Below are 23,687 nucleotides of genomic sequence, written 5' to 3'. Positions count from 1 at the left end.
CTGGTTTAGGAATTGTTCCTGACCTTTGAAAGCTAGGCCAGGAGGACCACGGAAAGGAAGAGATGGCCAGGGCCACAGCAGAGGCCCCAGGGCTGCAGGAGGCCACTTCAGCGGAAGTGACAGCTGCGTCCACCAGCGTGAGCCTGAAGAAAACCCCGAAGGAAAACATCGTGCATTCAACAGGGTGTTTATGGAGAAGACAATCCTCGCACATCCCCGTTACCAGACAGCAGACTCACAGCTTTGACAAGCATCAGAAGGATGTGCAGCTTAAGCTTTTAAAGGGGTTACATTTTGACTGTTCCTGCACAGTAGGTGTTCGTTCTTTGAATCTGAGCCCAGCTTATCTGTTTCTTCCTTATTCTTTCCTGAAATGCCTTGTACACCTCCAGTAGCCAGTCAGCAATCACCTCTGACCACTACTGCTGATCAGTTCAAATGTGTTAACTCTTTGTTAAGTGAAAAAGCTTTAGTTTTCTTCTTAATAAATGAGAAAAGTAATAAAAATGGTCCTTGAGGTTGTTTGGCCCTAAAATCAATCACTCCACAATTTACTGATGCTGCCATAATGAAATACCATGGACTGAGTGGTTAAACACGGGAAATTTATTCTCTCACACTTCTGGAGGCAGGAAGTCCAACATCAGGGCATCGGCAGGGTCCGATTTTGGTGAGCGCTTTCTTCCTGGCTTGTAGGTGGCTCTCTTGCTGTGAACTCCCATGACCTTTGCTCAGTGAGTGTAGACAGAGAGACTGCTTTCTCTTCTCATGAAGTCACCAGTGCTCTCTGATAAGGACTGACTCTTATGAGCTCATTCAACTAAGTTACATCCTAAAAGCTTTATCTCCAAATCAGTCACACTAAAAGTTAGAGCTTCAACAGTGAATCTAGCGGGACACAGTTCAGTCCACCATAGTCCTGTAATCACTGAGTTCAGTCCAGCGTCCCGACCATCACGAGCTCCTGCCCAGTGAGTGTCCTGTGGCTGGTCCATGAATAGCCCTGCTCGCCACAACTGGAGAAAGGCCGCCTGCGGCAGCGAAGACCCAGCACAGCCAAAATAAACAAACAATAAAATTATTTTTAAAACAGACCCACAGACCACAACCTCAGGAAGAGCAGGTAGGGACTCCAGGATGTGAAGATCCCCCAGAGGAGGAAATGGCAACCCACTCCGGTATTCTTGCCAGCAAAATCCCATGGACGGAGGAGCCTGGCAGGCTGCAGTCTATGGGGTCACAAGGAGTCGGACACAACTTAGCAACTGAGCACATATTGATTGCTATTTTTATATCATATTTCTTTCCACCCAGAGATTTAAAGTTGTGCTTACTTTAACTGGTAAATTTAAATTTAAACACATAGATGCAATATGTAAACACTACTAGGACCTTCTGTTGTCAAACAAAAAGGCAAATCATTCCAAAGTTTGTATCACTTTTTTATTGACTATCAAACGTGAAGCCGCTGTTAACCGGCAGGACTGAAACCCTCGGGGCTGGTCTTCGCCCGATGGAATCAGCTCCACCCGATTCTCTGGGGTCATCTCCCTCCTTGTGGACTCTAGTCACACCTATGAAATTCCTCCGAGCAGCACCTAAGTTAGTGTTTCACTGAAACCAGGGCTGTGGCCCAGACGGTTCACACTCAGGAAAGACCACCCAGCCTGCAGGCGCCCCCTCCCTGCACAAGGCTGCCAGACTCCGCGGCACACCCCCAAGGACATCTCCATGTAATTCTTTACTGGGCAGGCTTCATGAAATAATATATGTGAAAAGAGACCGAAAAGAAATGTTTTGCACACATACAAGAGTTTTGGTTTTACTGTTATTGGCACTGGTATCAGAGAATGTTTGCCTGTAGTTACAGAAGCAAAAAAATACTCTTACAAAGTACACGGGGGTGTCCAGCAGTACCACCAGGAGTGTGGAGAAGGCTGGTGGGCTACAGTCCACGGGGTCACAGAGAGTCAGACACGACGGAGCCACTGAACACACTGACTACTGTTTTTATACCATATCTCCTTCTACTCAAGATATTTAAAGTTGTGCTAACTTTGAAAGTCGCTCAGTCATGTCCAACTCTGTGATCCCATGGACTATGCAGTCCATGGAATTCTCCAGGCCAGAATACTGGAGTGGGTAGCCTTTCCCTTCTCCAGGGGATCTTCCCAACCCAGGGATCAAACCCAGGTCTCTCGCATTGCAGGTGGATTCTTTACCAGCTGAGCCACAAGGGAAGCCCGTGCTAACTTTAACTGGTAAATTTAAATTTAAATGTACAGATGCAGTATGTAAACACTGCCAGGAACTTTTGTTATTAAACGAAAGGGAAAATCATTCAAAAGTTTGTGAATATCAAAATGGTAATCATCAGCCATTCACTTATTATACAATCAAATTTTTTCAATCAACTTACATGTCAACCATCCTGTAATAGTGGTTAAAATGCTCGAGAATAATGAGCCGAGTCGGTAGCAAAGTTATCAATAGACAGAGCTGTCTGATTGTCAACCGGCTTCTCACAATCCCCGTGCCATGCTTCCTATGTGGGCCACGTTTCTCTGCTTTCCGCCCCACATTCTAACAGTGGTTAACAGGACATTCTAAAATACACTGACTGTATCTTCTCAGTTCAGTTTAACTGTCAAGGAAACAAAGGAAACTATATTCACCAAAGAACTCTGATAAGCGATATATTCACCAGTGACTCATCCCCTGAACGTTAACCATCACAGCTTGCAGGCTATTTACCCTGTAATCTCTTTATTTTCTATCTTTAAAGCTCCCTATTGTGGTGTAGCAATCATCTCTTAGAGCAATTTTAAAGGGCAGAAAATCTTCGAGAACAATTTTCCATATTCAGAATTTAAACATGCTTTTCGCTGTTAACAAAGGCTCTAACAGGATAAAAGCTTCATTCTAAAACTGCAGGAATCATTCATTTTCTGTGCTTTGTGTTTGTCCTAAAACAAGTGTTTCTTTTTTCACTGCGAAAATCAAATAAGCACTCTGATTTTTTCTCCCATTTTATTTTTACATTGACAGCATGCTATTGTTAAAAAAAAATTATCTGAAAAAGAGATTCCCCGCATCAAAGCAGTAGCAGCAACAAAAATCTATGTGCCTTATAAGAAACAGTTTGGATAATTCTTCTTAGGTGACTGGACTACCTTTATTGGAAATTAATTTTCATTAATAATTATTTCTGCCCCATGAATTTGAGTGGTAAGAGAACTACTCACCTAGTTTTCTGTTCTCCAGTAAGAATTCCAACATACCATATTCGTTCTTTCTCTCACATATCAAGGAGTTATTCAGCTCTTTCTCTGAAACTGTCCTGCTGGTCACTATCATGAAATTATTTCATAAAGCCATGATGATTTCACAAGAGGAAGAATTTCACTGAAACTTAGCGAAGTCTTACTGAATAATAAGTCAGTGTGAAAATCTACCAAAAACTGGGAGTCACTGCTGTGCTTGGTCACTCTCGTGTCCGACTCTTTGTGACCCTGGACTGTAGCCCCCCAGGCTCCTCTGTCCATGGGGATTCTCTAGGCAAAAATACTGGAATGGGTTGCCATGTCCTCCTCCAGGGGATCTTCCCAGCCCAGGGATTAAACCCAGGTCTTCCAAATTGCAGGCAGATTCTTTACTGTCTAAACCACCAGGGAAGCCCACCCTTACAGTAAAAAAGCATTAAACATCACTATTTATTAACACCGTCGAGAACTGTGAGGGTCTAAGATGTCACCCCGTGTACCAGCTAGCCAGTCAGCCTGCTGCAGTTGCATGGGTGCTGGCAGAAGACAAGAGATGCCTGGATCGGAGACCCAGGAAGCTTTATTACTCAGAGCAATAGTATTAGCCAGTGTATCAGCATTTCTGTCAGTTTCCTGAGTCCTGTTTCTCACAGGGAGATGCAGTGAGGATCAGGCGACACTCACATATGAAGAAGGTTGTGTTACAGGAGAGGAACCACAACATAGGGAACCCTAATGTTTTATAGTGGGTGATGATCCAGCCCACACTTTGTCCCAGAGGGAGACATCCTTACTGCAAGGGACATAATCTTCCCTCTTCTCCAGAGGGAGATGCCTGCTCCATCCTTCAGAACAAGGGCCCTCCCTGCCTTGGCTCACAAAACGAAGAGGGGCGGGAGGCTCGGGGAGGACTGTCTACCAGCAAACTCTCCCTTCCCTCATTTTTCCACTAAACTCACATCTGTTTAGATTGTGAAAAACCTTTTAAACTGGTACCTTTGTCAGGGTCAGTATGTTATGAGGCAGCTAAAAATAATCATTTCCTCATTCTCCTATTTACTTACACCTATGGCATACATTTGACAATCATATTTAGTCTTACACTATTATTAAAATTCTCATTTTTTAAAAAGATTATCATTTCCCCATTGGCCAGAACCAGGCCACGTCATTGAATTATTCTGATTCAACAAAGTAATTACTGACCACCAAACAGGTGCAAGGAGACCCATGAGATGTGAGTCCTCTACCTCCTCTGCATGGAGCTGCTGCATGCATTTTTCACAGTTTTATGCGTTAACATTTACTGAGTGCCCTCTGTGAGCCTGGCCTTTCCAAGGCTCCACAGACACGAAGGTAAACAGACCTTCTCTCCTGATGTTCAGGATAAGCTCACAGGTGAGATACGAAGGCAAAGAGTTAAGAGGTGAGCTGGGTACCCAGGTGAGGGCAAGAGAGTGCCGTGCAACGCCTCTGAATCAGGCCAGGCGAGACGGTGTGCAGGCCTCTCTGAGGCTTCCTACGTGAATTCTTCAAGAAAAACAGGAACCGGCCTGAAAGAGCGGGTGCCAAGGAGGGCGAGGGGGCACAATGCTGCAGAGGAAGGAGCCCAGGCCACCAGGGAGCTGCCTTCCCAGGGAACTGCGTGTCCTTTCGAAAGGGGCTGGGGGAGCCGGGGTGGGGGGAGCAGAGCTGAAATCAGAGTCATCAGGGGAAGTTCCGACATGCTTACAAACATATGTTCTATGTGAGAGAGTCTGAGGGGTAACAGTCTGGCTAAAAGAAAGCCCTGGGTTCCACGTATATTAGCGCAATTTGAGCCACACTCACTTCTCCAGCTTCAACTTTTCCCAATCTCCACCCCGACGCCTGCTCTCCCAGCCTCACACCCATAAAAATTAATTTAAATAAATAAATAAAAGGGAAGTACATCCCCCCTACCCCCCAAAAAGGAAGCCCTAGAGGACGTCTAGGGCTTATTTATAAACGAAACAATGTTTTTTACAAGGCGTTTTACTGGAAAGGGTTGGAACTGACGGCTTTTGCAGGTGGGGCTTGAGTAAAGAGCCCTCTGATCACACCCGTGTCACCAGCACTGAGGACCTTGGTGCGTAGGAGCCATGCAGGGGCATCTGCCTTTATCCCGGACAGGTGTGGAGGGGAGGGACCGACGGATGCTCACAGTCACCCCCGCAAAGGACAGATCCGAGAAGGGAGGACACTGTCCTCAGGAAGACCAGCTGGGCGGCTGCAGCCATAAACCTGATGGGTGAAGGGAGTGAGCATGAAGAAAGCACGTGGATTCAAGAGGCTTCAGGGAGGCAGAAGCTGTAGGACTCGGTGGCTGATGGCCTCAGGGAGACGGTGGCGGAGCCCGCAGACCAGACCGGCTGCAGCTCGCTGACTCAGCTGCCGGGTTGATGGGTGCCGCTCACTGAAACAGCAAGTCCAGGCCAGGAAATCGCGCAAGAATGCTGCGTTTGGTGTTGAAACACCCCTTCTCAGTAGCAGACAAGCTTTGGTTTCCTGACAACACTCTCCTGTTTAAGTGACCAATGCCAAGATGAAGAGGCACGAACGTTTTCTTCATTTTTAAAGCCTCTCATTCTTTGTCCGTAGATGACAGAGAACTTGCAGTCATCAAACCTCCAGCTGTCGGACTTTTCCAAACAAGAACCCCCAAAGCAACTCACCTTTCCCTCCTCTATTTAGTCAGCATAACAATATCTAGAAACACATTTCAGATAAAAGGGAAGCAGAAATGAAAGCATTAATGCAACATGTGGGGATCTACCCCCTGTTTTCATTTAGTTACACTTCAGCTTCAAGGCTCTGGGGAGTTTCTAGGTCCCTTCTCATCCCACAGATAGAGAGGAACCTCAGGCTTCAGTTACAGTCAGGATGCTGAACTCAAGTCTATCACACCCCAAATTATTTACACGTTCCTGTGTTCCCCATCCAGTTTCTCCTCAAAGTTTCTAATAGGTATAGTACCCTGCCATCTCAATCATGTTTCTAAACCTGCTGAAACCATTTTCACTGTTGTCCGATAACTCTGCTCAAGGCGTAAACCAGGGAAAGGCTGCTGGTCTGGCCCAATCAGCAGTTCCCAAGGTCCCATCTCCCGTCTACCAGGCTGAGAGAAATATGTTTCTTACGCAGCTAAACTTCTTGGCTTCATTTTCTTTCTAAGAATTACAATTTCTAATCTGATGGAAGGAAACAGGAGGGCCTATTTGCTGTGGCCGAATTCACACAATACTGCATGGAATTTACGGGGTCAAGTGGAAATGCTCTCCTTTCTCTTTGTTCAGTGTCCTCCTGGTCCCTTGTCTATGATTCCATGATTCCAGCTCCCGTGAGATACCTGTTCTTTATCTTAGTTGCTACACCCATCTTCACTGATTCTTTCATTATCATTTCATTGGATTCATGTTTGGAATGAGTTGTCTACCAAAAAAAAAAAAAAATGCTGTTTTAAAAATACACATGACTTAAGACCCAAAGTTGCAATCGTCAGATGACAGTATTACCAGCCTGAAATAAATATATATACACAAATATATATTTATGTGTGTATGGGCTCAGTTGCTTAGTCTTGTCCGACTCTTTGTGGCCTGATGGACTGTAAACCGCCAGGCTCCTCTGTCCATGGGATTTCCCAGGCAAGAATACTGGAATTGGTTGCCATGCCCTCCTTCAGGGGATCTTTCTGACTCAGGTATTGAACCCATGTCTCTTGCATCTTCTGCATTGGCAGGCAGGTTCTTTACCACTAGCAAAACTAGGGAAGCCCATATATATTTATACTTATATATCCATCCAAGGCAAAGAAAGTAGACAATGTACTCACATTGGGCAGACTTGTCTTAGGTAAAAAAGTAACTTCCTATAAATTTTTTTAACAAAGATAGTTTTCTGACCACTTCAAGGCCACTCATCACCACTGTCAGGACCCCTCAGTGAATCAACCCAGCTGAAATGTTTTCTGACACATAAATGAGAGCTAATGAATGCTTTCCTGGGAAAGTCATTAAAACTGAGGCTTCAAAGAACTGAATGCTGTCCAGCTTCAGAGGGGTTAAACTTAAAATTTCATCCTTTTAGACTTGGTGTCAAACAGTGACGAATGATCCTGTATTTTAACTTCAATTGCTTTTGTACTTAGAAAAATCTCCCAATTTGAACTATTTTCCTAAATTTCTTTCCAATGATTTTTAATGCTTATTTTTTCATTTCTTTTCAAGGTCTTTGTAATTTATTTTTATACATCATGTAGGAAATAATATAAACTAGTATGTTTCCTTAAAGAGCTGATCAAATTTCCCAGAACTAGAAATTTTTTGAAGTTGATAAGAATTAGAATAGGCTTATATAAAGGCATGAAGACTTGAGCAACCAGAAAGCTGTTCTGTCTCTGACTTAATTGCAAATTTTAATTTTTACATGATTTATCAATTTATACTAAGTTAATGTTATTAATTGTGTAAACATAGATGGTTTTCATTAAAATATTATGTTCCACAGCAGTAGTGAAAATGAGTGAATTCAGTAACAATAGCCAATTCACCATTGTGGACATAATCCAAGATCAATCCAAATGGGTTACTGATAATTTTATAAGTTTTAGCATCCAATTTCTAGGAGCTGCTACTGCTGCTCAGTCACTTCAGTCATGTCCAACTCTCTGCAACCCCAGGGACTGTAGCCTGCCAGGCTCCTCTATCCATGGGATTCTCCAGGCAATAACACTGGAGTAGGTGACCATTACCTTCTCCAGGGGATCTTCCTGACCCAGGAATCAAACCTGCATCTTGATTGCATTGCAGGCAGATTCTCTACCATTGAGGCTATTTTAGTAACTGATTTTTAAATATAAAAAAAAAAAAGATAAAAACTAACATTTCTGACTTTCACAATTATAAAATTGAAGTAAAACATAAAGAAATATAGACTTTGGGGGGAAAAAAACAGTGAATCTCCATATTCTTATTATCAAGAAACATGAAATACAAATAACTCAGATTATCCTGTGTGCTTTAGAAAATTAATATAACTGAGGGGAATTAAAAGAAACAAAAAAAGGCATGAGGCCTGCTTGCTCCCTTGCCTCTAAAATATGTTTTTGTTTGCAAAAATCATGCCCCTTTCTCTGGTGGTTGTGCTAACTGTGGGGCAGACAACCTTCTAGGGTCAGTGAAGAGTTTAGAGCCAGCAGCCTGGATTCCAACCTTGGCGTCTGTGTGCCCAGGAGACAGGACAAGACGGCCAGTCCTGCAGGGCTACCGGGTGGATTAAGTCAGTCAATGCAAGTGAAACCTCTGCTGCTTCCTGGGACACAGTGCTCGGTATTAATGAGCAGTAATATCATGACCCAAGCACTCGGCTACTTAATGCCCCATCGTATCCAACCCGAGGTCACCCAGTGAGGCCAGTACCAGCCTCAGAGGCTGTGCTCACAACCCTTCCGTGTCCTGGTCTGTTTTCAGTAACAGGACTACATGCAACGTGACATTCTACAATGGCAGTAATTCCACAAACATCATCAGCCTCCTTACATGAGTACTTAGTATTTAAAAAAACTGATGAAAATATATTTCAGTCTCCACAGACTTAAAGATAACTAATTACAAATTAAAAGGGCTTCCCTGGTGGTCCAGTGGTTGGGCATCCACCTACCACTGCAGGGGACGTGGGTTTACTTCGTGGCCCAGGAAGATCCCACGTTCCGGGGCAGCTGAGCCCATGCGCCACAACTAGGCAGAGAAAGCCTGCGCACAGCAACAAAGACTCAGCACAGCCAAAGAAACACAATAAAATTAATTTTTTAAAAAAATTAAAAACTAACTGGGGGTTATGATGGCTTTCATTGCTATCTGCTGGATACACTGGTGGTAAAATGCATACCAAGAATTTTTCAGCCTGCCTAGAAAAATACTTTGGCAATTTTGCAGTACTTTTTCATAAAAGAGAAGAAATGTCCACATCACCTCCTTTGCTCTATACTCTTAAACTCCATTTTCATGGATCTCAGATCTCCTATTCTCTATTCATCTGGAAATTTTCAAAAGAACTAGAGAAATCACTGCAATATCGACCTACCGGGAAGCGCTACTAACCAGAAACTCTCTAGGCTTCAGATTTCCAGGTTCTGAAATGCTTGCAGCTTATCGACTACACGAGGAAACTTAAAATATTGAATATAATTATACTGAGAGGTACTCGTAGGTCTTTCTCAGCAAGAATAAACATCCTTGCTTCTCACCACACTCACCCATTTTGGCCTCATTCTTATGCAGGTTGGTACCAGCAGTTTTCCTCTCTGCTATTGGACTTGGAGGAATGCTAATTAGCTGGAAATAATAAGGACGAATGATAAGTAAACCTAAGGAAATGTACATAAAATCAGAGGCTTCTTTCTACCTTTGAAATACCTTCTCTGAGAAACTGTTCTCTCTGGGGCTAAATTTTATCTCTCAGTTGTGTGATGGTGGAAAAGGATTGCTAATGGCTCCTCTGTAGTCTCATTGAGTAAGCCAGCGACTCTGATCCATTCACTCATCTCTAGATCATTCATAACTTTTCCTCATCCATTAGGCAACTATCTGGTCGGCTTCCCCCCTCCATACCTCCATCGCACCTGCTGCAACTCACCATCTGGAGCTTTATCTTTCATCATGAGCATCACGAGGGCCGGATTCCTAATGATGAGATACAGTCTGAAAGCCATGACTATCTGGGTACTGTGGTCTTATGCAGACAAACAAAATATTTACAAATCTAAGACAGGGATGTCCCTGGTAGTCTGGTGACTAAGAATCCACCTTCCAATAGAGGGGCTGTGGGTTCGATCCCTAGTCAGGGAACTAAGGGCCCACAACTAAGACCCAAAGCTGTCAAATAAGTATTTTTAAAAAATCTAAGAAGACATAATTTTGTTTGAGGTTCTCAGAATGTTTCCCAGATCTCTGAAAACTCAACCTAATCCTTACTAGAAGGAGAAGTTCAAGGTAAATTTCTTCATAGGATGAGACAAGAAATCAGATGTGTTGAGTGCCAAGCAGGTTTCTGGACACACACCCTCAAACTCATCTTAGAGTCCTCAGACTAAACGCAAGCTCAACGTTGTATCCACTGCAGAATAAAACTGTACTACGTTATATGAAAACCTGACAACTTGTTTATCTCCCTCATATTTAGTCTTTTTTTTTTTTTGCAAACTTCCTCCTGTGTAAACTTATGTGACATTCAATTTTTTCTATTTCTGTCATAAATCAAATCTCTAATTTATAACTCTCATAATAAATCTCATATACTATATAGGAAAGACCCGCTCTCTTGGAAAAGTGTTTCTATGCATTCATTTAAAATCTTTAGAGAAGAATTACTGCAAATGAAATTCTCCATTTTCTCCTTAAGATGTCATCTTAAGGATGATCAGCTGATATGTATTCTTGTAATTACTTTGCAGGCAATTAATGTGACTAGATAGTAAATTTGTTAAGATGCTTCAGGTACTAGCTCTGCAGATCTCAACTTGAACTGGGCGCACCCTACTTCATGATCCTTAATAGTTCCTTGATTGCTAAAACTTTCTATAAATACGTTCAAAATGGAAACAAAGGTGTATCAATATGTAACTCATTTATATTAACAGAGAAGGGCAACCCAGTCCTCAATATTCTTGCCTGGGAAATCCCATGGACAGAGGAGCCTGGCAGGTTCATGGGGTCATAAAAGAGTTGGACACAACTTAGCAACTAAACAAATTTATATTAACATTATATTAAAAAATGTATACCTAAATTCTTAAAAATAGCAATGAAAAATTTATAGCTCAAAAACTAAATATATCTACTTTTATTTTTACATATTTTCCCATTTCTCTTTTTGAGCACATTAATAAATTTTTTTCACCTATTCTCTGTTTCAACTTTGATTATCCCATGTTAATATTTACCATTTTATTAGCTGCCACAGATTGCTTATAAATTCCACAGCTATTCAAATGCAGTCTGCTGACAGAGTTCAACTAAATTTTACTGTTGTAGAAAATTAATATCACAGCTGTATAAAATTAGTATCCCAGTAGGTAATTAGAGTACAAGAGAAATGAAATGTATGCAATAGGAATAAATAAATGGTACATCAGCCAAAATAATAGACTGTTTTTGGTCTCAAAAATTTATGAAATGGGTATTAAAGAACATAATTCTGTATGAATCAAATTAAAACATCTTTAAAGCAAATTAAAGTATTAAAAGGATATTGTTTGATTTTTTTTTCCAGCATTAGAATGTGACTAACTCATCAGTTTCTCTTAACTAGAGGAGGGTACATAGAATTAAATCATATGCATTTTTCCATTCAAAATTTTCTAATCTTTAAAGATATGTGTTGTGGAAGGCCCAGAGATTTGGATTCTGCCAGTGCAGGAAGGAAGGGATTCCAAAGATAAACGGCATCCATCTCAAACATCCAAGTCCCAGGAGCTCTCCATCAGGAAATGAACAGCTGTGTGCCGCTTCACAGAGACAGAGGGAGAGGGAATGTCTGTAAGATAACCATTAGAATGAGCCTCTAGAATCCAGGTGTTTTGGTTCCCAAAATCTTCAGAGAAAGTCTACGTCCCTCAGATGCTAAATGCATTAAAAGGCTGAGAACCTTAAAAAAAAAAAAAAAAGAATATTTAAATATCTACTTATGAAATAAGCCAAAAAGGTCCATCATTTTGGGGGTGAAAGTGCCATTATGAATAACAAAAAATATGAATGTATATTAAAGAAAGAACAAGAGAGGGAAGGACAAAGGGAAAAGAAAGCTTTTTCAAATTAAAATTAGAGCAGCAGAATCTTTTTTATAATTTAGTAAGCTTGGAAGGTAAAGTAAACCTCAAATCCACAAAATAAAGCAGCAGAAAAGAGAGTGAAAATGGAAAAGACTGGAAAATTGTCAGAACAGCACTAGAACATATAAATAATAGAAGGTTAGAAAAAGAACAGACGTGGGAGAGAGAGCAAAGAAAAATGGTGGGAGGGAAGTAATCAACAAAAATTATAATAATAATCCAGAAGTATCTCCCAGAAATGAGACACCTTTGTTCCTTGACTGAAAAAAAAAAAATCTCATAAAGCCTTTGGAAAAATGCTCACACTGAGACTCATGAACCTCATAACAAAGGATCAATCCAGGTGCTGCTACAAATGCTTTGCCTTTCCTGCAGTGTGAAGACTGGACTGGTGCGCTGCGTGTGTGTGTAAACCAAGTATAGTACCCTGCTCTCAGTGCTAATACTGTGTCATACAGACACGAATGTAATGCACTATTAGACTATGCTATCATGAATTAACACATTTAACACATGATCCTATTGACAGAAACTGTTATAACTGCCATTACACACTTGAGGGACAGAAGAATCAAGGGACAAAGCAACAACTCAAACCCACATCCTCTTCCATCAGAGCTAACATGATCATCGCACAACAGAGGATCCTCTGGGCATGAACCGAGAGAGATTTGCAATGAATTAAAAAGCTGAAGACAGTAGAGGAAATTTATGAAAATGTAAAAACAACCTGTAAGAAAATATTTTAATAATGTGATAAAGAAAGACTTATTTCAAGGCACAAAACCAGAAACCACAAACACTTGACTACAAAATTTAAACACTTCATTGTAGCAAAAGGAAATTAAACAAGATGCAATTTTTTATCCTTCAAGTTGGCAAAATTTTTTAATCTAATAATCCAGCTCTATCTAACATTAGGATAAAAAGTATTTTAATACCCTCTAAGTGGGAATGTAAATTAGTTAATTCAGTCGCTCCGTCGTGTCCAATTCTGCGACCCCATGAATCGCAGCACGCCAGGCCTCCCTGTCCATCACCAACTCCTGGAGTTTACTCAAACTCATGTCCATCGAGTTGGTGATGCCATCCAGCCATCTCATCCTCTGTCATCCCCTTCTCTTCCTGCCCCCAATCTCTCCCAGCATCAGGGACTTTTCCAATGAGTCAGCTCTTCGAATGAGGTGGCCAAAGTATTGGAGTTTCAGCTTCAGCATCACTCCTTTAGGATAGACTGGTTGGATCTCCTCTAGGATGACCTGGTTGGATCTCCTTGCAGTCCAAGGGACTCTCAAGAGTCTTCTCCAACACCACAGTTCAAAAGCATCAATTTTTCGGCACTCAGCTTTCTTCACAGTCCAACTCTCACATCCATACATGACCACTGGAAAAACCATCGCCTTGACTAGATGGACCTTTGTTGGCAAAGTAATGTCTCTGCTTTTTAATACGCTGTCTAGGTTGGTCATAACTTTCCTTCCAAGGAGTAAGCGTCTTTTAATTTCATGGCTGCAAGAATGTAAATTAGTGTAACGCAAATCGACAGTTTATATCAGAAACATAGTGGCATGAAACAACCTTTAAAATTTTTCTTTTTTGATAATTGAAGATAAAAATTACATGTTATATTTAATCATTTTATGTAATCTTAAAACAAAGAATTTCATTAGCAAGTACAAATACCTCCCAGAGAAAAAGTCAAGAAAATAATAATCCCTGATCTGATTTTGAACTCAGGGCTGTATGTTTCCGCTGAGGGCACGGCAACCCACTCCAGTGTTCTTGCCTGGAGGCTGGCGGGCTGCAGTCCATGGGGTCGCAAAGAGTCAGTCATGACTGAGCACAAGGCACTGGAGGGAAAGTTTAGGAAGAACTGAAACAGAGTCTCTGTTGAGTGGAGTGAACTAGTCTATTCCAGCAAGTTTCTAATTTAAGCCACAAAGTTGATTTCTGTTTTTTGTTTTGTTTTCATCAGCAGTGCCTAGGGGCAGAATTCAAATGAATGTTGAGAAAATGATTAATTATTTCTCTCTTTTCTTCTCATACTCATTGTTGCCAAAATCAAACAGCATTTATTAAGCATAAGTTCAGCTCTGATTGAGGTATATTATTTTTGTGGTATGAAATAGCATCAGTTATCAAATGTCTGTAAAGACATGATTGAGGTAAGAAAAATTCACCATTTTATTTCCAATTAGACTAGAAACTGTTTGTAGAGGAGATGAAGAAATCTTCAAGATGACCGAATGAGAATAATACTCAAAACCTGTCATAATGAGGACAGCACACTGCAATGATAAAGTATAGACACTGAATAGGAAGTCAGACAAGAGTGTGGACACATTCCATGTAGACAGAAGGGGGAAAACTAACATTTATTAGGCACCTACCACCCCAGGTGTCTTCCTGTATGTTGTTTTGTTTGAAAGTATGTGTGTGTGTTCAGTCATGTCCAACTCTTTGTGATCCCATGACCCCTACCAGGCTCCTCTGTCCAAGGAATTTTCCAGACAAGAATACTGGAGTGGGTTGCCATTTCCTCCTCCAGGAGATCGTCCGGATCCAGGGATCTAACCTGGGTCTCCTGCATTGCAGACAGATTCTTTTTCCATTGTGCCACTTGGGAAGTCTATGTTGTTTTGTTTAACCCTCAAAATGCCTTAGGAAAGGGACTTCCCCAGTGGTCCAGTGGTTAAGACTCTGTGCTTCCACTGCAGGGGGAATGGGTCGGGGTTCGATCCCTGGTTGGGGAACTAAGATCGTGCATGCCACACGGCATGACCAAAAAAAAAAAAACCTTAGGAAAGTGTGTTCTGTCTGTGCAAGAAAATGAGGCTCAAAAAGGGATAGTACGCCTGGATTTTGAACTGTATGTTTCCTCTGAGGGGATGGAGGATCTGCACAGTCTGGAGCAGGGGTCACTGTGATGGCTGGACTGACGTGTTCAGCCCTGGAACCAAGCCCGTGGGCCACGCTGGCGTCCTGCTCTGCTCCCAGACCGCACTGGCTGCACAGACCCTGCGTGGATGTCTGCTGCTGCCTGTTCCTGTCTACTGAGCATCCCACAGCAGCTTGTGGACCCCGGAAACTCAGGGACCATGGTCTTCCCTGTGGAATCTTGAACTGTTTTGGTAACTGCTTGGCAAATGTTACATACATGACTGAAGTTTTACACCAAGATTCCAGGGTCAAAACGTGTGTGCATGGGCAAAGACGCTTCTATCTTCACAACTTCAACCTTAGCCTTCAGGCCACAAGTAATGTGAATAAAATGTGTGCTCTCACATTGCTCTCTTTCAGATATTTCTAATTTTTTTTTTAAGTAATAGGGTAAAAGCAAGGCCAGGAACACAGTCTTAATATTAGGATTTCCAACTGGTTTTTGCTCATGAATGCCAGTCTCTCCTCTTATAAGAACTGTGAATTATTATCCAGGAAGTCAATGGTGAGATAAGGAAGCAAACTGTAAAATTTGAAGTTTCCAACATCAAGTCAGTGTATCCCAACCCTGTCATACAAGCGCCATGTAAAAAGGCCACCTCCTTAGGGAAGTCTTCAGACTGCCCCTATGGTGGTCCTACTGGAGAAGGGCCCTCATGGCATCTGTCTCTTGCTATGATGACAGACTTATTACTGTCTAGTCGCTAAGTCATGCCTGACTCTGCGGCCCTGTGGACTGTAGCCTGCCAGGCTCCTCTGTCCATGGGACTTCCCAGGCAAGAATACTGGAGTGGGTTGCCAATTCCTTCTCCCTGGGATCTTCCCATCCCAGGGATCGAACCTACCTCTCCTACGTTGGCAGACAGACCCTTAACCTCTGAGCCACCAGGGATGATGCACTTAACATGTATGGATTTAATTGATACAAACTGATTTCATACTCAAAAAGCCGTATTACACCACTACTGTCATACAGACCGTGCAGAGAAGGGAACCGAGAAACCCGGACACCTGTAAGTCTCTCAAAGTCAGTTACAGCCGGTCACGCGGGGCCAGCTCCTCAGACCCCACTCCTGACCTCGCCTCTGGTGGCTCCATCTTCCCCCCCGATACCCGGCTTCCCTTTCCTCACGGCATCTTCACGGCCCGACAGGAAAGAGAAGACATGAGGTTTTATGGGAATGTAACAGGACCCCCAAGTGAGCTGTGGATCCAGTTACTGAGATGATGAGGACGTGTGAGCGACAGGCAGGAGCAAGGCAGCCGGCCACCCTCGGGCCTGAAGGAGCAGAAAGAGGAGACGGGGCTTCTGGACCCCGAGAGGGAGGGGAGGGAGTTGGAAGGTCTGGACGCCCGGGAGACGCGCAGGCTGGCCGGGGCGGTGGGGCCCCCTCCGCCCTGCCCTCCTCTGAGGCTCACCCCGAGAACCAGGCCAACAGTGCCCCTAAAAGGGTATTTATCTAGAACGGAAGGCTCCGCTCTCATGATTTTTCTTAATGTTAGGAGATTCTGCCACTTCAGTTAGCTTTTTATTATTACCCGATGTATCTGCATTTCCTTCCCGGATCTCAACAAGGATAGGGTTCTGAGTCGTCAGACACACCCGACGATGATGAGACTGGCTTTAAGCGCGTGAGCTTGCAAAGGGCAGCCCCACCCGGAGTGAGCAGAGTTTGCTCTTTCTGTGTTAACAGACAGTCTTCCCTGGGTTTCTGGCCAGAGACCAGAAATCGTATAAACCAGACTCAGTACGTTTCTTGCTTTGTGCGAGGCAGACGCTCTGACAGCAGAGCACACCACGTCTATTCCATCTTCTCTCGCACTGAGCTCATCCATCAGATACTCATCCTCACGTGTCAGGCACAATCCTGACTCATTTAGAACAGACCCCTGGGGAAGTCCATGTGAGGCCCCAGAACGCATCCTTTCTCCTGCTGTTGTTAGCATTCCACTAGTTTTCCAGTAATCACCTTTGGATTTTGCATTAAACAAAGTTCTCACCGCAGGGGTACATCTGTGCTATAAAATCGTAGATAGAATTTTTTAAAATAAATTTTCTGTAAGAGTTAGCTTTTAGACCATTCTAATAAGCATGGAGAAGGCAATGGCACCCCACTCCAGTACTCTTCCCTGGAAAATCCCATGGACGGAGGAGCCTGGTAGGCTGCAGTCCATGGGGTCTGGAAGAGTCAGATGTGACTGAGCGACTTCACTTTCACTTTTCACTTTTATGCATTGGAGAAGGAAATGGCAACCCACTCCAGTGTTCTTGCCTGGAGAATCCCAGGGACGGGGTCGCACAGAGTCGGACACGACTGAAGTGACTTAGCAGCAGTTAGCAATAACCATGGAGGTTTATCATTTGGGTTAATAACCGCATCATGAAGTGGGTTCCATTACTCACAAACCCGGGGTACTGAAACGCTATCCCCCTGTGTATTTCTTCCTGATAATTGACACTGCTTAGGATAAAATGAAGTTGGCTGCTCAAAAAGACTTTAAGGAGTGTGTCATTCGTTCCTGTATGCTGAAAAGGGACCATCAAAGAAAAGAAAGCGTTTACAGGTTCTCCACCAAAAAAGCAGCTTATGGTGGTGGGGGGAGGGAGATTTTGTGCTTTTGTTCCAGAGATTGAAGTCTGAGATCCTTAGAAAGTTCTCCCTAGTTCTCCGGCATCCAGAATTTCTGACAAGACACCACTCGGGTCCAACACTGGGCCCTGAAGACCACATCCTAGCCCCCGCCCCAGGAACCAGCCGCTGGGCGCTCGCTGTCCCCCTGGCCCGGCGCCCCTCCGAGCCAGCCCCCGTACATCTCTCCTTCTGTGCCCCTCCAGGTCACGGGTTCGGGCCCTCGAAGATGGCACGTGCGCAGACCTTCCCCAGCTACGCCTCGGAGCAGAGCGAGGAGACGCAGCCGGCCCTGTCGCGCTCCAGCAGCTACGGCTTCAGCTACAGCTCCAGCCTCATCCAGTGACACCCCGGGCGAGGCTGAGACCAGAGAGACCGTCTGTCCGGACCGCCTGCCTGCCTGCGGGGCGCGCGCCCTCTGCCTCCCGGAGGACCAACTGCAGGGAACATTGACATGGGTCTGGTCTGTCCCCAGTCCCGGTAGAAGGTTCAAAACTGGAGTTCTGCTTCCTTGATTCTGTGGCTAAGTCCTTTATTTATTGAGTTTCTTGGGATGGGGGTGGGGTGGGGGGTTGGGGAGTCCGTGTTTTACAAAAATAGATTCCAAATCGTCTGAACAGTCATTTAAATAAAATTCTTTGGGTCTGACAGCAGCAGGAACCTGGGCAGGGTGAGAAGTTGCCAAGTTGGACTGGACCGGACCTGGGTGAGGGCATTACCCCTGGCATTACTCTGGGTTCAGTCCTCCCACCTGATGAGAGGTCTGTCTTTGGACAGAAAGGTGACCCGCCACAAGCTGTGTGGCTCGGAGATTTTCAACAGGGACAAATCCAGTAAGCTCTACAAATGGTACCACAACTCTCCATATAAGTAAGCCCAGTGACAATTAAGGGAATACGAAATTTAGAACACTATTATGCAGGGCCTTGTAGCTCTATTCTGTGTGTGTGCTGTGTGTGTGCGCGTGTGTCTGTAGACAAATACAGATATGGATATTGCTGTATCCATCTATATCTAACACGTATATATCCATGTGTGCTGAGAGTGACAGGATATGCTCACTTAAATTGTTGAAAACTGTAATTTGGTGCATTAAAATTAAGATTGTTATGTTGAATAACTATTTTTAAAATAGTGCTGTAAAAAAAAAAACAGGCTTCTTATTAGCAAAGTATTTATGTAGTCACATCTGCTCCTATGACAAACGGAAGTGACAATGTGAAAACGGGGAACCACTCTGGAAGCGGAGGAACCAGTCTGGCTGTCCTGCTTGTCACGTCACGGACCTGTCTTTCTGTTTAAGTACCCCTTGTTGTTGACGATGTTTCTCCCTTGGGCCCCCTCTGAGCTACATGGGAAGATAGGGTGTGATCCCCAATCAGCTTCCATTTAACCTGGAGGAAAAGAAGGACTCTAAATGACAATCTGATTAAGGGATAAAAATACACTTTAGAAGAATGCAGACATTTTGCAGTCAAGAGAAGAAGAGCAGGGGAAGGATGGTAGGTGTCATTCCTAAGTGTTCTCAGAGCCATCAGGGGCTTGTAATTACTACATAACCAGAATTGGCTGGGTTTTACTCTCCTTTGACTGGATATGGGTTGGCTGGGATGATAAGAGAAAATGTGTCCAACAACAACAACAAGGTCTTTCATCCCTGAGACTAATGACAGACCTATAGGGTTTAAAAGGAAGTTGGTGATTCCCACATAAACTGGGCAAATTTGGCTAATTCAGGTCAACGTAGATATTTTTTTTTCTAGTTTGGAGTTTACTCAAGTAAAAATAAAAATCATTCTGCCTGAATTGTCTGATGCCACATGCCTAAGATGATCAGCTCCCAACACTCCAAGGTGGATTTAAAGAACCATGATCCTAGGTCTTGTCAGATGAAAACCTGATATTTTTTTCAATATCAAAATTGTTTAAGCTTTCAGAGTTAGTCTATTGAAAGGGTACCTGATTTGCTGACCTGTGATGAGATTTTTCTTTCATCCATGGCCATAGCTTGAATGCAGATTGACAGTTCATTATAGACAGTTACTACTAGATAAAAGCAGTATCCAGTCCCTCCTTGATAAATTTCACACTTATAGCCACTACCTAGACTCTCCACATCTCTCAGATGAATTTGAAAATGCCATCAAGATGCTACTCATAAGAGTTAATGTGGCTGTGAAGAATAATTATCCTAAGCTTTCAGGGGTAAAAAGAAAATTACTCAAACACTCTGCGCTGTGACTTTTGCTGACACAGCAGAGGAGCAGGAGACTGGTTGCTGATGTTCATACGGCCTTCCCTAAAGTCCCAGCTTCCAGGGTTGAACACCTCCGAATTACCTGAGCACGTGGCATTTGCATTGGAAATGCCATTGAAGAAACACATCAGAGCGACTCCTGGCTGAGACCATTTGAGCCCAGCTCCTAGTGGTGCCGCGCTCACAGCAAGCCTCCTGCGGCTCACTCGGTTGAGCTGTTGCCTAGAGACCACAAGTTTCTACAACGGACTCAGGGGGAGAGCCCCTCAGAAGTCCTGATTTATGTCTCAGCTTTATTAATGTGCCAGCAGGACAGACAGCAGGTCTGGGGAGGGGGGCGGGAGGGGGAGATTCTGCTGATTAGACGAGTCTGCTCTTGTGTCTGTTTGGAGAGAGACATGATACCTGCAGGAAGTAGTTTCCAGAACATTGTTTGCTTGTGATCATTACTAGTGAGTGTAACTGAGGGGGAGTCCCAAAGATCAGGCATAACCTTGGGCCAGTTCATTCAGAGAATCATGTCATAAAAAGAGTCAGTGAGAGAGAAATTTCCTTCCTGTGTCATTCACTCAATCTCATCACAATGAGAATAATGCTATAAAAGATTTCATGGTGAATTTTTGGAGACTTATTCTAGCCTACTCCTCTAGCTATACTTAAAATTGTAGCTAAGTCAAAACGGTTAAATGAACAGATAGGACAATTTATATTAACCTAATATACTTGGCATAAGGCAATGCTCATTGTAATCAACGTGACAAGCAGATAAATGTTCTACACAAACCAAAGATGAAAAGTTACTGAACCAGTCTGCTGGAACTTCATAAAGCCAAAACCATAGCAATCAGAAGAGGGCTCACAGGCGTGTATCCAGCTCACTCGAGCTTGTAGGTTTTTGACTGAAGATGCCTCTACACTTTGCAGGCATTTCTCTCCCTTCAGAAACTATCTTCTTCTTTAATATACATGTGACTTTTTCATCGTGAGGTAGTGACACTTACAAACCAAAAACATCTTTTGACTCCTTCTGAAACTCAGATGGCTTTCCATCTAGATTTAGACAGGTGGATGGAGGTGGTCAGAATTCCCACATCGGGTTGGAAGAAACCCATGGTCAAGGAACCCAACATGAGTCACAAAGGCTCTTCTGAGTGCAGAGAAAGCCTGGAAGATACACATATTCCATGGAAAGGGATCTGAAGGGATTTACTTTTTTATGTCCCCGTTTTTTCTTCTGATAGTATTAATCACTGTATGCATGACCAGGCCATGAGGTTATATTATGCAGAGAAGTACAAATAACTGTGACCTGATGGTTTTCTATCCTGGTGGGAAGGGGGGGAAAACATTTCTTTAACTTATTCATCAGATGATACTAGGCACTCAGAACTAAATTGTTTATGCAATAAATACTTATAAATCAGTAGGTTTTGGCCACTACCACCATTTGAACTTAGTGAAATAAGAAATACCTATTTACTTATATGTTAGAGAAGTGGCTGTTTGATAGAGCATGTGAAATAAAGTGAAATGTATTTATTAAAAGTAAACCTCACCTTTTTCACCAAGTAGTGAAAAAGTGCTAGTCCTTGTATCTTGTACAATTTTCCTCTGTCTTCACTGGGCAATTATGGTTTGAAAATAATTTATCACCTATAAAATGATTAACCACTTATTCTTTTTGTCCAGTATAGAAGCAGTGGACGGACAAATAACTTTGCACTGTTAGTAGTTTCTACAAATCCAATTTATTGCATGTGGTATCTTTATAGTAGATATTAAAAACATCAAATTGATGTCTGCCCCTCATTCTTTGGCCAGAATCTCAGAAAATCAGTAAAAAGCATGAGTACCCTACTCCCTAGGTTATTTTAGCCATTTACTAAAATGGACCACTAATGCTACAGTGAAAAGAAGCTGAGAAAATTATATTCTTTTTTTTTTTTTTTTATTAGTTGGAGGCTAATTACTTCACAGAAAATTATATTCTTGTAAAAAAAAATTATAGTCCAAATTTTATTTTTACAACACAGCACAATAAATGTGCAGTCTACATTCAGTGGGGCTGAACTTAGGCCTCTAACATTTTGTGTCTTATAGCAAATATTATACTGAAAACTGCTCAAAGTGAAAATTAGACATTTTCTCCAAATCAATGATGACATTGAATACCTTGCAATTTCAAATTACTTTACCAATCATTAATATACTTTACAATCCCTGACCTTGGCCTTCTCAAAATAGATAAAAATTTGCCACTGGACCTGTGTTAATAATTATAGTAGGTGATATGCCATGAATGCACTTCTAGCCTATGATGTGTGGAGTGCAGTGTCCCCTGGAGGCGGGCAGAAAAAGATGGCGGGATGAGTCAGGAGAGCAACAGTTCAGACAAAATTACAAAGACTCTAGGGAAGTGTCCAGCATGACCCCGGGACTCTGCTGTCTTCACATTCTGACCTCAGTTCTATGTCACAGACGTGGCCTTTACTAGTTTCACCTCACACTAAGTATGCAATCAAAAGAAGACATCGGTTTATCAGGTTTTGAAGTCACCACAGAAAGACAACACGTATCAAATATGCTTCCTTTGGTTTAGTGAAAATTATTGCACACAAAAGAATGTGTATCACAAAACACCCATGGTTAAACATCTCTTCAATAAGACGAGGATCGTCTCTGTACAGTCAACCTCATTTGAGTTTCAACACAAAGGTGTATTAGCCGTGACACTGCTTGGGGGCTAATTAAAAGGTCAACAGCCTCATGTGTGTGTTCCCTATCAGTGTATTCAAAACAGTCACCCACTTTTGCTCTCTGAAATGATCACAAATCCTCCCTTTCTTACCTGAGAATGTGAATCTTTGTTGTACATTTCTACAATTATTACAACTTAGTGGCGACACAGGATACTTCTTGGGGAAGTATCATTAGATGTTGGACGCCCTTTCAAGATAGATGGAATGCTAGCCAGCTCTGAAAGCAATCACGTAGAAGAACATTTCCACTTTATGCTCTGCTCAGGAGAAAAGCCAAACCTGTTGGTATTGTAATTAATGTAAAGGCAAAGAAATGGTCAGGAACAGCTCTGCCTCGTTCCAGGCTTTTAATCTAGGAATGTTTCCTTGGCTCCATGGCGTCTCCCAGTCAGACATGGCGGGAGCTGAGAAATGCCACGTGGCCTGTAAGTAAACAGGCCCTTGCACGTGTAAGTGTCTCTCCCTGTTTTTCAGATGTTTCTAACTCTTCCTGAACCCATCACCACTAGTTCAATAGAAAGGCTTGATGAGACAATTCATTAGACTGGTTGTAGGTCTTGAGTGATTAGGATAAGTTTTATTACTTTTATATTATCACTGAGTGCTTTGTTGGAAATCCAGATTTACTTATCCTAACGTGATCGTTGAACAAAAAAAATTAAGTAGATGTTTTGTATTCCTACTAGTTCATCATATATATTTATGATTATTGTTTTGGGGATCTTTATCACTCTGTAGCACTTTTGTTTCATTATTTATTGCAATTGTCACATCTTTACTAGATAATAATATCCAGGCTACCTTTTTTTCCTGGGAACTCAGAAAGCTTCCATTTTCAACTGAAATTTGGGCATTTTTTTTACATTAAAATGCCTTACATATCAAGTTTTTTCTTACACTTCAGTAGGCAATTATTTAAATTAACTTTAGATAAGCAAATAAATTAAATTATTAAATAATATGAAAAACACATTTTACTTGTGATTTTCA

The 23,687-nt window shown here is 42.5% G+C and overlaps 1 protein-coding gene across 1 annotated transcript in view; it reads left to right on the top strand.

Moving 5' to 3' along the window:
* DOK6 (docking protein 6) overlaps positions 1-18,224 on the top strand; it is a 389,543-nt gene extending 371,319 nt beyond the window's left edge. Inside the window, exon 8 of the mRNA XM_061130680.1 lies at positions 17,888-18,224. Within this exon, the coding sequence (XP_060986663.1) occupies positions 17,888-18,027 (140 nt within the window). The 3' untranslated portion in view covers positions 18,028-18,224. The remainder of the gene's footprint in view (positions 1-17,887) is intronic.
* The last annotated feature ends 5,463 nt before the right edge of the window (positions 18,225-23,687 follow it).

This window comes from Dama dama, chromosome 27 (assembly GCF_033118175.1).
Source record: "Dama dama isolate Ldn47 chromosome 27, ASM3311817v1, whole genome shotgun sequence".
Lineage (NCBI taxonomy): Eukaryota > Metazoa > Chordata > Mammalia > Artiodactyla > Cervidae > Dama > Dama dama.
Note: the sequence above shows the minus strand (reverse complement) of the source record. Positions and strands in the feature narration are given on the sequence as shown.